The sequence below is a fragment of the Zootoca vivipara genome, chromosome 9 (assembly GCF_963506605.1).
Source record: "Zootoca vivipara chromosome 9, rZooViv1.1, whole genome shotgun sequence".
In the NCBI taxonomy this organism is placed as follows: Eukaryota; Metazoa; Chordata; class Lepidosauria; order Squamata; family Lacertidae; genus Zootoca; species Zootoca vivipara.
In genome coordinates, this window is record NC_083284.1 from 23,006,071 (window position 1) to 23,021,422 (window position 15,352).

A 15,352-nucleotide genomic window follows, 5' to 3' on the forward strand; every position below is an offset into this window, starting at 1 on the left:
TAGGTCCATTAATTTCAGTTGTCTACTCTCAGTAAAATTTATTTGAATACATGTAAAGCTATATAGTAACTATCAAGGCAGACTTCTAAAAAGGATCTTCAATGAGGTTTAACAGAAAACCTACCTTGAATCACGTGAGAATTGTCTTTCAGAAAGAAGTTATACAGGTATTTTGGAATAAAGGCAGACATACAGGCATAGGCCAGGGCTTCAAAAAAAGAAGAGAAGCAGAGAATTAGGAAAAGAATGTAAGTTCTATACACAACACATTATTACTGTTACAAAACACCTACACTTTATTTCAGGCATCCCCCGACTTCAGCCCTCCAGATGTTTTGGACTACAATTCCCATCTTCCCCAACCACTGGTCCTGTTAGCTAGGGATCATGGGAGTTGTAGGCCAAGACATCTGGAGGGCCACAGTTTGGGGATGCCTGCTTTATTTCATAAGTTACACTGTTTTGTGAAAGGCTCCTATAGTTTTAAAAACATTTGCAAAAATTAACAACTACCCATGAAAAATAGAGGGTTGGATCTTGAGCAAAGCATGCAGAAGACGACTTTCCTACCCTCCCCTTTCCCCAGCAAACCCCTGGAAATTCTTTTCCAAAGGTTAGACCTCTGCTTGTGGACAGTACCTCCTCTGATTTTCAGAGCCCCTCCCCACCTGCACCAAATTCCTATAACCCACCCCAGTAAGCAGGGTTCCCCAACCAATGAGAAGGCTTGCAAAGGAGAGATGCCAGAAGTAGGTGGGTAATCGGTTTCTGCTAGAACCTTTCCCTGCATTTTTCCAACCCAGGGCACCAGCAAGAGTATCAGGGACCTAACAAAGGGGCACCTATATTGACACAATAGCCTTCTTCACATACATAAAACACCCAACTATGTTCCGTAATGAATTTTACATCGGATGAACACAGGATGTGGTGGAAGCAATTAGCAACGTTCCCGAGCCGTATGATCTCTGTACAATGCATCTACGCAAATGGTTAAATAATAAGCTCGAATCACACATGTGATCTCGGCTGCCATAGCAAACATTCTTTTGAGGGTGAATGACTGATTGACTGTATTTGTAGGCCGCTTTCTATCTAATGAATCCCAAAGCGGCTTAAAAAGAATAAGCAACAATGACATAACAAAGCATCACAAGTACAGCATAAATCAGAAATCATGGGGATATTCTCATGTTAGCAACAGCAATCCAAGTGGAAAAGATATGCTAGTATGCAATGATCCAGCTGGTCCACATGTCGCTGACATCCCTACATTACTGGTGAACCACAGAAGCAAGGTATGGGGGAGCAGTTGTGACTATATTATATGAGACATCCTCTCTTATGCAGTTTCTGGAGTTCAAGGCGTGCAGGAACTGTTTACAGGATGAGTGAAGAAGAGAGAGGGAAAATAGCAGACATCTCGTCTGGAGAGAACAACAAACTAAGAGTGGGAAATGCTTACCTTCATTGTTGAAATTTAAATATAAGAACGGCGCACAAAGGGAGTCAAGACCTACAAGGGACGAAAACAAATGAATGCATCAATGATGTTAAAGTGAATTGCCAGATATTAAGCAGTCTTCAGTATTACTTCACTCATCCCAACGCAGTCATATGCTCTGTATAGGGAATGTGTATATTGTTTCAAGTGTTTCTCGCATGCAGCGATATGTATTTACCTCAAAAAGCATGCATGAAACAATCCTAAAGTTAAAGTTATTTTACTTGTCTCTCTCCCCCCCCCCCCACTTCTGTAACTGTAGAAAAACTCCAGGTATATTACATTCTAAAAGTCATTACTTAATGGTGTAATTGAGATGTTGATCATTACTCTGTTTAGCTACAATTTATTCACTATGTGGAAATAATCTAATTGATCTTTTAAAGCACAGCATGAAAACAACAGAAGAGTCAACAATTCATAATTCCATGAAAATTCACAAAATTCAGGTTTGTTTGTTTTTAAGCCAACAGATTGAATTACTGCCTTTCTTATACCTAAAGCCAAAAAAAAATGTTATTGTGGTTTATTCTACAGAATGGAAAGACATAAAAAATGATCCTGATTGCTTAAGTAAATTTAAGACTAAAAAAATAATAATTCCTCAGCATAGTAAGTCAGCTGAACTAACCTTGCCAATATACAAGACCGGGATGCGAAACTACCCATGCTTTCAGTACCCGTCTAAATTTTGCGTGACCCTCTGGCGATGACAGCAATTCATCATACTGATGGCAGCGAGGAATGTCAACTTCAATCTACGATATAGGCAAGCACAGAAAATGAGGGTGAGAGAAGTACTGTAACAAAGCTCCAAAGTGGAATGTACGCTCGATTCCTCTCTGGGTTCATAGAGTTCAAAGCAGGCATCTGTTTCCATCTGTTTTAGTCTCCCATACTAGTTCCAGGGGGGAATCTGAAAATATGTCCTCCTCCTAAAACTACTGTTCTTTGCATATCACTGAATGGTAGAATGGAAGAAGTCATGGGAAATAAGGAAGGTTTTGTGCAAAAGCCACCTATGGGAGCACAAAGAGGTCGATTATGCCACAAACCCATATGGTATCTTGGTGTTGTTGAGGGTAACATTTTTCCACTGGCATCCCAAAACTCTTGTCAACAGGGGCCACCTCACACTCTGGCGCATACATGTTCTTGGGCAAATCACACCAGCACACTCTTCATGAGAACCATACAGATGAAGGATTATGATAGAGTTTATGGCTTATGGCCACCTCATGAGAAGAGAAGACTCATTGGAAAAGACCCTGGTGTTGGGAAAGATGGAGGGCACTAGGAGAAGGGGACGACAGAGGATGAGATGGTTGGACAGTGTTCTCGGAGCTACGAACATGAGTTTGACCAAACTGTGGGAGGCAGTGGAAGACAAGAGTGCCTGACGTGCTCTGGTCCATGGGGTCACGACTAAACAACAACAACAACAACAAAATGGTTCTATTACACTTTTGAAGTACATTGTGAAGGGTTTTATGTGCCAGAAAGTTTATTTTATTATCTGTCCAATAGTTAGGTTGTACTTGAATGTATTTTCATAATTTCACAGGGGATCATATGAAAAGAAGAATCTTACTTGTCTATCTGTAGGAATTGGAGTGTCCTTGTCAATGGTGTCATACTTTGCTTGAATGTCACCCTAAAACCCGTAAGACATCAAAGCAGTAAGAGCCTACATGCGCAACTGAACTAATTGCTAGAATAAATGCTACAAATGCAGCACTAAAAGAAATGCCAGCAAAACTCATTCATGCAGGGTTCTGACAGGAGTTTTGGTAAGTGGTCCAAATGATTCTCTGGTTCAGATGGAGTGCTCTCCCCATCCATCACCCAAACCCTTCTCTCGGAACAATGCACAATTCCTTAACTAAAATGCAGTAACGAACTCCACAATTTCATTGCCACAGGCTGTTTTTGGACCCCTGTGACCCTGTGTGGATGTCAAAACTAGGACAAGCACACCATATGGGCATGCTCCCCCCCCCCCCGCACACACCATGCATATTGCCTGGAACTGGGATGAGTATCTTTTGATCCAGAACTTTACCCCACTCCAAACACACAAAGAGACTGAATGCTGGGAAGTGGAGTGGGAGAAAGGCGAGACTACACTTGATAGGGACTGGTGGTGTTGGGGAGAGAATAGGGGGTGCTGCAGTAAATGATGCGACCATATTGTGAGCTGCTTTGGGCACATTTCTGTGAAAATGCGGTATAAAAACTGGAATAATAAATGCTCTGCCCCTCCCCCAAAACAGGAATCAAGAGTAAGGAAGGGCTATTTCCTCATCAAGCCGTATCTTGCATGTTGTTCATGCCCGCATGCACACACCACAATCCCACTGAATGGTTTTTCCTTTCCCCCAACTAAGTCTGCTCCTGTATCTCTCTGTGTGTAGGAGTGAGGAGGTTGGGCAAAACATTATTCAGCTACCTCTCAGGGAAACTGCAGTCATTGCGCAGTTATCAGCAGCCTCCACAGTCACTTATGGACCCATTGTTAAAATCGTGTTTATGGAAGACAATCTTACTCGGCTACGAGTGATCGCCGAAGAAGAAGAAGAAGAAGAAGAGGAAGAAGAAGAAGAAGAAGAATCAGCAGCCCCTGCAGTTTGCAATTAAGAAACTTTCTCTCTCTCTCTCTCATTCTTACCTCTACTCCAAGTAAGGCAGCCCACGTTAGACCTCTCATTAGTGGAGGAATGTCGACTCTGGCTTCTTTCCAAATTTGATTTTTTTTGTACGGATAGGCCTGGAGACAACATATCATTTTACAGGACTGGAAATACTTTCAGATTGCATCTTATATTTCTATACTGTTTGAATCTGTATCTTTTATAATAATAATAATAATAATATACACACACAAACATGTACATCCATATACAGATTCTTAAGAAACACACCTGGTGTTGACGTCTAAAAAGAAATGAATGAGACATATATCATATTTCACTGCAGGAAGCATCAAGGGCAAAATGAATATATAAACACAGCATATGAAGGAAATTGTATACAAAGTTTTGATAGTACTACGCACCTTCAGAAGCCGGTCAAAAAGGACAATTCTGTTTAGCTGGTATTCTGTATCCCGCTCTCGGATTATAAGAGGAAGATTAGCAGCAGCAGATAACTCATTATTACTGTTTGAATGGGGTATATTTGACTGGCTGAAAAGATAATAGAAGGTGTGGTTGTAATTTGTAAATTTTGCCCCAATACACTGAATTAACTACAGAAGAAATGGGGAAAAGCTGAAGCAATTAAGATCATCATCATCGCGCACACATACACACAAAAGTGAAATCAATTCTCTTACTCTCTTAATCTAAATAGACAATCTCATAATTCATAAATCAGAATACTTTTTTTGCAGTAAGCAATAAATGAAGTGCTAGGAAGCATTTGATAGAAATGTATTACTAGCCCTGAACATCATACCTGTCTACTCAGCAGTTTTATTTAAAGCTAGGGGCTAACCTAATGAATGCAAGGGTTTCTGTTCCCAGTCCAATTAATCTGAACCAGAACCAAAAATGGATCAATGACTTCTGCTGCTTCACAATCCTGACCAGTGGGAAGCAACAGAAACAATCCAAAAATCTCAATGATCCATCTGTAAACAAATTGTTTAGAGCACTACCTCTACTTTAAACTAGTATTTTGCTCACCAAGAAATAGGTAGAGTGGACAGACTACCATAGCCCAGTGGATGCTACCCTTTTTTTGACTCGAGGGCCATGTTCACCATTGGTCAACCCCTTGGGGGCCGCATTCCAGACTCACACATATTCCCATATGAGATGTTAGCCACCCTTGGCTTAGGATCTCAAAGTAAATGGCTTATTCTATGTACTTACTCATCTTCAAGCAAGGGATAAAACGCCTCTCCACTGACATCTTTCAGCCTCTGTGGAAGGTCATAAAAATACTCAAAATTACAAATGCATTCTGCATTTAATATAAGGAAACAATGACCATTTTGTCATGTCAGTTATCCACTCCAGCCTTCCCTAACTTTGTGTCATTCAGATGTTGAGACCTACAACTCCCAACAGCCCAAGCCAGCATGATCAGGGATGATGGAGGAAAGTTCAAAAACATTTGGAGGGCACCAGATCTGAGAAGCCTAATCTACTCTGTGTTTATCTTGGACATGATTTCAAAATACTATCTTGCTTGTTTGAGCCTTCAGAAACAATGCTTGTTCATTTAGCCCTCCAAAAAGGGCCAAAAGAAACAAAATTAGCTATTTAAACAGGTGAAGCCATAGTGTTAGCTATCCCTTAACCACAACTAAGGCTTGGGCCTGAGCCTGGCCCTGGGCTGTGAGATTGTGAAACCCCTCTAAAAGGATTTGAGCTTTATCCTCTATGGATTTGCCTACCAAAGGCTGCAAGTTATTATATTCAAGTCATGATGAATATGTTACTTTCAGCTGGCATGCCTCTGAATGCCAATTAGTAGGAAACAACAGAGAGAGAGAGAGAGAGAGAGAGAGAGAGAGAGAGAGAGAGAGAGAGAGAGAGAGAGAGAGGATGCTCTCATGCAATGAAGTAGGGCAGAAAAATTTCCAGCACTTCCATTTTCTGCAGGAAGAAGAATGCATTTCCTAAATTCATTAGGAAGCATGGATGGATGCCAACTGCAAATATAAGCCTGGTTAAGCCTGGTACTTTTCAACATATTTATCTTTGTTTACTAAACAGAAGGAAAATAAACATCCTCAATTAGATCACTCACTCGGGCATCAGAAAGTGTTCTGATGCAACCTGAAAAACGTACACTGAAATAAATCAAATTAAAACGACTACTAAGGTGATGGTCTTTTGAAGCTGTCAGGGCTCTGCTGCCTATAGCCCCAAAGATCAGGTGTTAAATTAACTACAGTCTGGAGTGCAGCGTGATTAAGTTTAATATCACCTTTTGGACAATGTTCTTATACAATTCATGCCCTAGTCAGAAACTGCAGCACAATCTTCTCTTGGGATTTGCAGTGCAGTTTAAAACTCTTTACATCGTGCAGCACTGATCCTCTTTTGATTACAGTCTATTCCAGCAGCAGGGCTTGGAGAATTCCAATTGCTAAAGAAAATCGTTCAGCTAATACTGCAAAGTTTGGCTAGGAGATTAGTGAGAGTCAGACCAGATTTTCCCCAAAGAGAAAGTTCTCTGTATTTAGCATATATATCAATTTCTACTGGCATTTCAACGTGAGGGAAAGCTCAGCGAAATGACAAAAGTCTTTTATTTGTTCAGATTTTTATGTGTTGATGAAAAACACAGAATGTCTGTTAAGACACTAAATGAATGTTTTCATGTTTCCTTTTGTTGTTGTTCGTAAAAGGACTGCTTTTAATTTTTTTTGTTCAAGTTACATATGGATTTATGTAAACACTTATTTCCCACCCTGTTTGTTAAAAAATAATAATGCATAAGGGAACTTAAAAATAAAAAGACCAAGAAGTAGGAGACATTCACAATAAAACTGAACACCACAAAGCTCAGCTCTACAAAGTCAAGAGTTCAATATCAAATGGCTGTTGGGAGCAAAAATATTTCATGAAATTGTGAAAAACAATCAAGATGGACCTCCCAGTCAGGCTCTGGAATACCCTATCACACTGTTTATGCAGATGAATTATGAACATTGTCAAATAAACTAACAAAATATAGCACACACATTTTTTTTGTTTTTGTTTTAAATAACTTCATGAATCTCCTAATTCTCTCCGTAGTCCCTTGGCTAGTAACGATTCAAAGCCCCGCAAATGTCAAACTTCTGCGGCAATGTTAAGAATACTCCATCTGATCCCCAACTCCCCAAACATGTTTTATAAAAAGATAAGGACCAAAATAAAGGAAAGTTCTAAGTCCGAATTCAGTATTATCTTAAACCGCTATGACAAGACGACTAAGTTACTGCATTCCAACAAAAGCAAATAAATAAATGAACTTGTAATTAAATAAATAATGAAAATCGAATGGGAAAAAGAGAGGAGAAAAAATGAGATGTGCTCATGTATTTTGAAAGCTCTGAGTAGCATCCACTAAGTCATAGTCAGAGAAGATGCACTGAAATCAACAGACATGACTAACTTACGACCACTGGCTCAGTTTGAGACACCCCTTTTTCTGCAAACATTTACATTCTTGGTCAGGAAAATATATAAACTGCAAATATTTCAGCACATGGATAGCTCAGCTGGTTAGAGCATGGTGCTGATAATACCAAGGTTGCAGGTTCCCATGTGGGACAGGTGCATATTCCTGCAATGCAAGGGGTTGGACTAGATCAGTGGTCCTCAACCTTGGGCCTCCAGATGTTTTTGGCCTACAACTCCCATGATCCCTAGCTAGCAGGACCAGTGGTCAGGGATGATGGGAACTGTAGTCTCAAAACATCTGGAGGCCCAAGGTTGAGGACCACTGGACTAGATGATCCTCAGGTTGACTTCCAACTCTACAATTCTGGGATTCTATTACTCTTACGTTTCTGAGCTGGCAGAGGGAGAGAGTCACAGTTGTGTCGTCGAAAAGAAAGCTTCTATCCCGCCCTTGTCCAAAGCTCTCCCCATCTTCAAACAGAAAACTAGGAAGAAGGGGAGAAAAGTCACAGATCAAAATGATTTGAGAAGATAGATTTTCATAAAGACATATTTATATAGGTCCTTTTTTATATCTAAAGGGATATATTTATATATAGGCACTAGAGGGGCTGAATAATGGTGAATAAAATAGTGAATCAAACCCCAAAATGACTACATCTAGTTTACACGAACCCTTGCTGTTTTGGGGGAAAGGGCAATTTCTCCCAACTCCAATCCCTGTCTCATTTCGAAAGGGGATGCTTCTGTTTTATTTCCACTGGCATTTGATATAGATTGCATTTTGCTCGCCTTCAGATTTAGGGAAGTGATCTCATCTATTCCAATCTAAAGCTGGTCATCAGCAGATACAGCTTACACCTCAATGAAGTTTATTTGAGCTGAGTTGGGAATTTAAAGCAGAAGTTTAAACAGGAACAGAGCAAATTCTGCAAGCTAAAATAGGAATGCAAGTCACTGATGAGCAAACCTTCATTCAAATGAGCCTTTAAAAACAATGAAATCAAGTGACCAATCCCAGGATTTGGAGACTAGCCATTGAATGGCAGGCAGGACTTGCCATTTCAGTTTCTTTCTCTCCCCCCGCCCCCTTTTTAGGTTCCATATCATCTAGAGCCAACACTGGTTTGGAGACATATTAAAGTATTGTATACATTGACAGGCAGCTCTCCAGGGATTCACAGAGAAGTATTTCCTTGTCCTGCCTGTAGGGCCAGATTAAGACCTTTAAATATAGGGTGCCTCCATATATACACAATTCAAAATATAAACTGTAAAATAAAATTTTTTTGAAATGAAACACAACCTACAGCAAGATGGAAACTAATGTTTATTTCCGTACACTTCCATTATTATTATTTTATATTTGGAAAAAAATTCTCCTACCTTTTCTAATTTCAAAGCCTTTGATCAAAGCCTCAAAACTAATCGCACACAACACATCTACTTCTACACTTGGTAGAGATAAGGCATGCAGCCTGGCTTGTTGCAACAGCACAGCTTTTCTGTTGGGGTTTTGCTTGACAATGCAACTATTTTCCAGACCTTGGACTTCTATTTCCCCCTTTAAAGCCACTTTCACTTCACTGTATCATTTAACTTTTTTACTTCAATGCTTCCATTCCTAAAATCTGGGGTGTTTTCTTTTTCTTTTTCTTACATGGGAAGAGTGCAGATGGGTGGTTTCGAATGAATGATTTCCTTGTTGACAAGCTCTTTCTCCAAGTCTCCTCCAGCCAAGCACCAGAGATAATAAACTTCTTCTATCGACCTTTCTGCTAGGTAATCAGAGTTTTCCTCTATTAACAGAAGCCAACAAAGACAGCATTATAAACTTTCCAGCAACTCTTTCAGCCTTCCATCCCCCAGCTCTGAAAACTCTGTTGTTGCTGCTGCTAGAAAACAGAGTAATAGGTCTGAGGAGCAATTCTTCAGACCATGTTATTAGAGATAAACGATCATCCCTTTGGAAGTGGAAGATGGAAAATCCCTGGGAAAACAAAAGCAGCTGGACAAACTATGGAGTCGCTAGGGCAGGCAGTGACAGAATATCTCCATCTTTATTTGATAGCAGAAATGATATCACCAGGGAAACATTTATTAAATGCTTCATTACTCAAAAGAAGCTTCTCTCCTCTCGTTTAATGGGATGCAGCGACAGTAAATAATTTAACAACAATCTCTGACTAAAAGATAGCTGGGCAGAACAATCCTATTGGGGCAAGCAGAGGGAGAATTTGGGGCAACAGAACTGCCAGATCCAAAGTCCTGCTCAAGCTGAATGGCCAGGGCAGAAAGCAGAGGGACACTGCTGGAGGGAAAATAAGCACACTAGCTCCACAGCTTGGATATTTCACCTCCAGTACATTTCCAAGCACAATTCAAAGTGTTGGTGCTGACCTAAAGCCCTAAACAGCCTCAGCTCATGATACCTGAAGGAGCGTCTCCACCCCCATCGTTCAGCCTGGACACTGAGGTCCAGCTCCGAGGGCCTTCTGGCCATTCCCTCACTGCAAAAAGTGAGGTTACAGGGAACCAGGCAGAGGGCCTTCTTGGCAGTGGCACCCACCCTGTGGAACACCCTCCCAACAGATGTCAAGGAAATAAACAACTATCTGACTTTTAGAAAACATCTGAAGCCAGCCCTGTTTAGGGCAGCTTTCAATGTTTGATGGACTACTGTATTTCTGTATTTTAATATTTTGTTGGAAGCTGCCCAGAGTGGCTGGGGAAACCCAGCTGGATGGGTGCGGTATAAATAATAATAATAATAATAATTATTATTATTATTCTACTGTTTTTTTGGGGGGGGTGTCTGGGGAATGGAAGGATTTGGGATCACAGACCAGAGAAGACAAAAGATCGGTGTAAAGAAGCTGATCAGAAAAGGGAAATACCAGAAATCAAAAGGGAAAGCAGTTTTAAATCAAAAACAAACAAAAAACCCTACCCAGAAAGCCTTGCACACTTTCACTTTAAGACTACATAGTACTATGAACCAAAGAAATTCTTTTTCTGGATGCCATCTCCCTTCATACACTAAAAGGCTTCTCCTGTCCATGTGAGGCTCCTGATTCAGTAAAAGTCCCTCACTGGCACGGGCCAATTTCTCTCCTTCCCATATTGTTCCTGGGGTCCACCCCCAACCCTCCAGAACTGTGTGAGAAGTGCTTCTGGGGGAAAATCAGCAAATTTTCCTGCCCCTTCTTTTGCTGACTGGGATGCTCCCGTTGGAAGAGATGACATCTGGATCCAACCCATTTTTTAATTTATTGGAGAATCCTGCAATTGCAGACTGCTGGACAGAGAGCTTTGAACAGGGTGGCTTTGAACAAATTGCTGTTTTGTGATCTGACTTGCCTCACATGATTGTTGTAGAATTAAAGTGGGGGGTCATCTAACGCATGTTGTTGAAGGAAACCCAAGATTTTCATAAAATTCTCCAAATTCACCTACCACTTTGCAAGATATATTCTGCCACCAAACCAATGATGCCTAAAGACATACTGTACATGCTCACAATATTCCTCAACAACCAGAGAATATCCACACAGAAATGCATATTATGTCGACAGCCTGCAAACTGAAAATTTGCCTGTGATGACAGATTATATATTAGATCATGATTAATCCTAGACTTTAAATCTGTTACCTCATTTTTACCTTTAAACAGCTGGCTAATATCCTCAGGAAGAGTTAGGTTAGCACATCTTAAAGTGGGTGAGAAAAGGCTGGAAGGTTTGTGGAAGGCTGGGTATAAAGATGAGATTTCACTCAACACAGGGTCATTCAGTAATCTGTCAGGAGTAAGTCTAAGGAAAAAGATAAAGAAAGGGGGGGGAATCAAATCTCTTTTGGAAATCAGTTGTTTCGAAAATACACTCTTGAAAATCCAAATGCAAAATTAGATATGGTACAATGTGCATTTTTTGCTTTATTTAAGAACTCGTGCAGCTTTCCTACTGTGTTTCCTTATTATTATTATTATTATTATTATTATTATTTATTAAATTTGCATACCATCCTATCTGTAGATTCTCAGGGCAGTTCACAACATAAAATTACAATATTAAAAATCCACAAAGTACATAAAACAAATAATTAAAACCATTAACAATGCTAACGTATGCAAACTAATACTAATACACTTAACAACTGATACAACAATTTAAAACATCCCCATCCCCTTCAAAAACATTGATCTTACCCAAGGGTAGGCAAACTAAGGCCCGGGAGCCAGAGCCAGGCCAATCACCTTCTAAATGTGGCCCACGGATGGTCTGGGAATCAGCGTGATTTTACATGAGTAGAATGTGTCCTTTTATTTAAAATGGAACTCTGGGTTATTTGTGGGACAAAGGAATTCATTCATATTTCCCCCCCCCCAAAAAAAATGTAATCTGGCCCCCCACAAGGTCTGAGGGACAGTGGACCGGCCCCCTGATCTTACCACAAAGAGGCTGTCCCATGTCCTCATTCCACCCCTGAAGTGCTGCCCCCCCAAGGGACAAACCCTTTGGTGTCTCCCTTTGGGTGGTGGCCCCGCCCCCAAGACAGGCTTTATAGAGGTGTTCCCAATGCTGCCTGCCTTCATAGGGTCCTTGTCCCTAAACTACTCTCAATCTGCAAGCCCAGGCAGATGGAAGTCCCCAAGCAGCAGCTGCAGGCAGGTCCAATGTGTTCAATGAGGCTTACCGTAACCCAGGGATGTGCCTTTTCTTTTGTTTTCCTCCCAATTAGCAGTTTAATGTCTCCATTGTATTCTTTTTTTTTAGCTAGGCAATAAAAATAATTACCAACCACAATGTTTTGCAACTGTGTTACCTTTTAAAAATACAGCCAGCCCTCAAGCTATAATCAGTTGCTTGTTTGTGCATTTAATTGCTTAGGTGAAGTTATGCACAACAGCAATTTCCGTGAACATGAATTTCTGTTTCAGCGCCTCCAATTTACTAGAGTCGCTCCTGAGATACTGAATGTCTTTCCTCCTAGCATACAACATTGCTTATGCAAGGAGATCACTCTTATGAGCTGTGAAATAGGGCTAATCATAGCGTGTGAAGTGGCCCGTGGATTTGGCTTATGTCTAAAACGCTTGGAAGAAAAACAATTAGGCACACCGTAAGTTGCTACAGCAAATTGTATTTTAAATTCTACATAATTTTCTTACCTCCTCATCCAGTTTATGCCAAACACACACAAGCTTCTGCCTGCTGCTTTTTACCTACTTGTGGAACTACGCCTTTTAACGCCTGATGGGCACATGCCTTGGGTATGTGTCACAGTGACCGGAGTGGACTACTTCAGAGTAACGACGCTACGCAGCTCTGCATTTTATTCTTTTATTGGTGCTGCGTATTTACAGTGCTCAAGTCATTGCTATTTACACGGAGCGATGTTGTCAGTCGGTTTCAGAACCTCCTAATGGCTTTTGGCGCGTCTTTCTCCAACACAAAAGCTTTGGCAGACCCATCCTCTTGCCCCTCCTCTTCCTGCGTAATTCTGGAGTTGGAGGGATGGGTCTTCCCCCCTTGCTTGCCCCTTCCTGTCCCACCTGGGACCCTGGCTCCTCTACCTTGCCTGAGCCTCGGACACGACTTCCTGCTTCCCCACTGGAATCGGAACTCTCCCTGCTTTCCCCTTTGCTCGGGGACGGGCTTGAACTCAGGAGGGGAGGGACTTCGCGATATCCCCTGTCCCTCACATCCACCCCCCTCCCAAGCTCTCCTTCACCCCTCCCCAGGCCCCCCCCATGTGTCGGTGACGACTGGAAGCCTAAGAACTCAGTGCTCTCCGAGCCCGTTGGTGTGAATACCTCCCCCCAGTCCTGCGAGCCCCCCCCTTCCGCCTGGGCGGACGGGAATCCCAAAAAGTCCGTGGCGTCAGAGCTGGTGGGGGTAAAAACGTTCTGCCAATCTGCTCCTTCCTCTGACTGGGTGGATCTCGGTGACACCCATACCTCATCCTCTGGTTCCTCAAACTCCGCTTCCCAGCGCCATGGTGAGCTGCTCTCCCGTGCCTCCTCCTCCTCCCCCTCCCTTTCCATGTGCCAGGGCTTGGGTCTGTGGGGAAAGAGGGCGTGAAATTCTTCCACCAAGAATTCCTCCTGTATCTGAGTGGCTGGGACCCATTCATTCTGGGACGGTGGAGCATCCTCCCATGCCATGAGGTACTCCAGTCCCCCCACCCCCCACCTTGAATCCAGGATGGCCGTGGCCTCATTGAGTTGCTCCCTGCCTTCCCTCTCCCCCCCTCCCTCGGGGGTTTGTTCGCTGTCTCGGAGCCTGCTGCTTTCCCTGTACGGCGACAGCAGCGATCTATGAAACACTGGATGCACCCTCATGTCCTCTGGCAGTGCCAGCCTGTATGCCACCGGGTTTACCTGTTGCGTGACCGTGAAGGGGCCCAGCCTTTTGGGTGCCAGCTTTTTGCACCTCCCTCTGGTGGGAAGGCCCTCCGAGGACAACCACACCTTGTCCCCCACCCTGATGACCTCCCCTTGTCGCCTGTGGCGATCTGCCCCCTTTTTGTACGCTTCCTTGGCCCTCTCCAAGTGTTCTCTGAGCTGCTGGTGCACCGTCTCCAGTTCCTCTGCCCAATCCTCAGCCTGTGGGCCCTCCTCCTCCTCCTCCTCCCTCTCCCTCTCTGGGAAAGATCTGAGGTCGCGCCCGTAATTGGCCTTAAAGGGCGACACCCCTGTGGAGACGTGCACTGCATTGTTGTAGGCAAATTCTGCTAGTGGCAAGCGATCCACCCAGTCCGTTTGCCGCTGGCTGACGTAGCATCTCAGGTACTGCTGCAGAATGGCGTTGACCCTCTCCGCTTGTCCGTTGGTCTGCGGGTGTCTAGCCGTCGACAAGCTGACCTCCACCTGCAGGAGGTTCATGAGCCGCCGCCAGAACCTGGAAACAAATTGGCGGCCACGATCCGAAATAACCCTTAAAGGTAATCCATGCAGTCTGAAAATGTGATCAACAAACAGTTTGGCTGTCTCTTCTGCCGAGACTGCCCTGGCACACGGTATAAAGTGACACATTTTGGACATAAGGTCCACCACCACCAACACTGCAGTCTTACCCCTGGACGAAGGCAGATCTGTGATGAAGTCCATGGACACCACTTCCCACGGCCTGTGTGGTGTGGCTAAGGGCTCCAGCAACCCTGGTGGCGCTGCTCTGACCACCTTCGCCCGCTGGCAGGTGGTACAGCCCCTTACATAGTCTCGAACATCTTCCCGCACCCCTGGCCACCAGAAGTGTCTCATGACTAGGTGAGCGGTTTTGTCCCTTCCAAAATGCCCCGCTGTAGGGTTGTCGTGCATCTGCTTGAGGACCGTACGTCGAAGCTGGGTGGTGGGTAGGTACAGCGCACCCTTGTAGAAAAGCAGCCCTCTGCGTTCTGCAAAGTCTTTTGCCTGCTCCCTCCCCCCTCTCAGTTCTCTGAAGATGCGGTTGGCAAATTCATCCGCTGCCGTCAGTGCTGTGAGTTCTGCCTCGCTCACCACAGCTGCTCCGCAGGACCATGCCGACGGGGGGAAAATGTGCCTTGGGGCTGGTGGCGCCTCCTCCTCCATGTACTCTGGCTTGCGGGAGAGGGCATCCGCCCTGACATTCTGCTCCCCCGGGATGTAGTGGATGGAGAAGTTGAAGTTCGAGAAGAACTCTGCCCACCGTATCTGCCGCTGGTTGAGCACCCTGGCAGTTCTCCAGAACTCCAGGTTCTTGTG

The 15,352-nt window shown here is 43.4% G+C and overlaps 1 protein-coding gene across 2 annotated transcripts in view; it reads right to left on the reverse strand.

Moving 5' to 3' along the window:
- Positions 1–15,352, reverse strand: part of TBCK (TBC1 domain containing kinase) — a 93,399-nt gene that overhangs the window by 38,585 nt on the left and 39,462 nt on the right. For both annotated transcript variants that reach the window (XM_060278487.1, XM_060278486.1), the window contains exons 10-19: positions 11,290–11,438; positions 9,287–9,425; positions 8,012–8,111; positions 5,380–5,429; positions 4,560–4,689; positions 4,173–4,271; positions 3,096–3,158; positions 2,136–2,262; positions 1,466–1,516; positions 125–208 (exon numbers count right to left, since the gene is read on the reverse strand). In XM_060278487.1, coding sequence (XP_060134470.1) covers positions 125–208; positions 1,466–1,516; positions 2,136–2,262; positions 3,096–3,158; positions 4,173–4,271; positions 4,560–4,689; positions 5,380–5,429; positions 8,012–8,111; positions 9,287–9,425; positions 11,290–11,438 — 992 coding nt within the window. The remainder of the gene's footprint in view (positions 1–124; positions 209–1,465; positions 1,517–2,135; positions 2,263–3,095; positions 3,159–4,172; positions 4,272–4,559; positions 4,690–5,379; positions 5,430–8,011; positions 8,112–9,286; positions 9,426–11,289; positions 11,439–15,352) is intronic.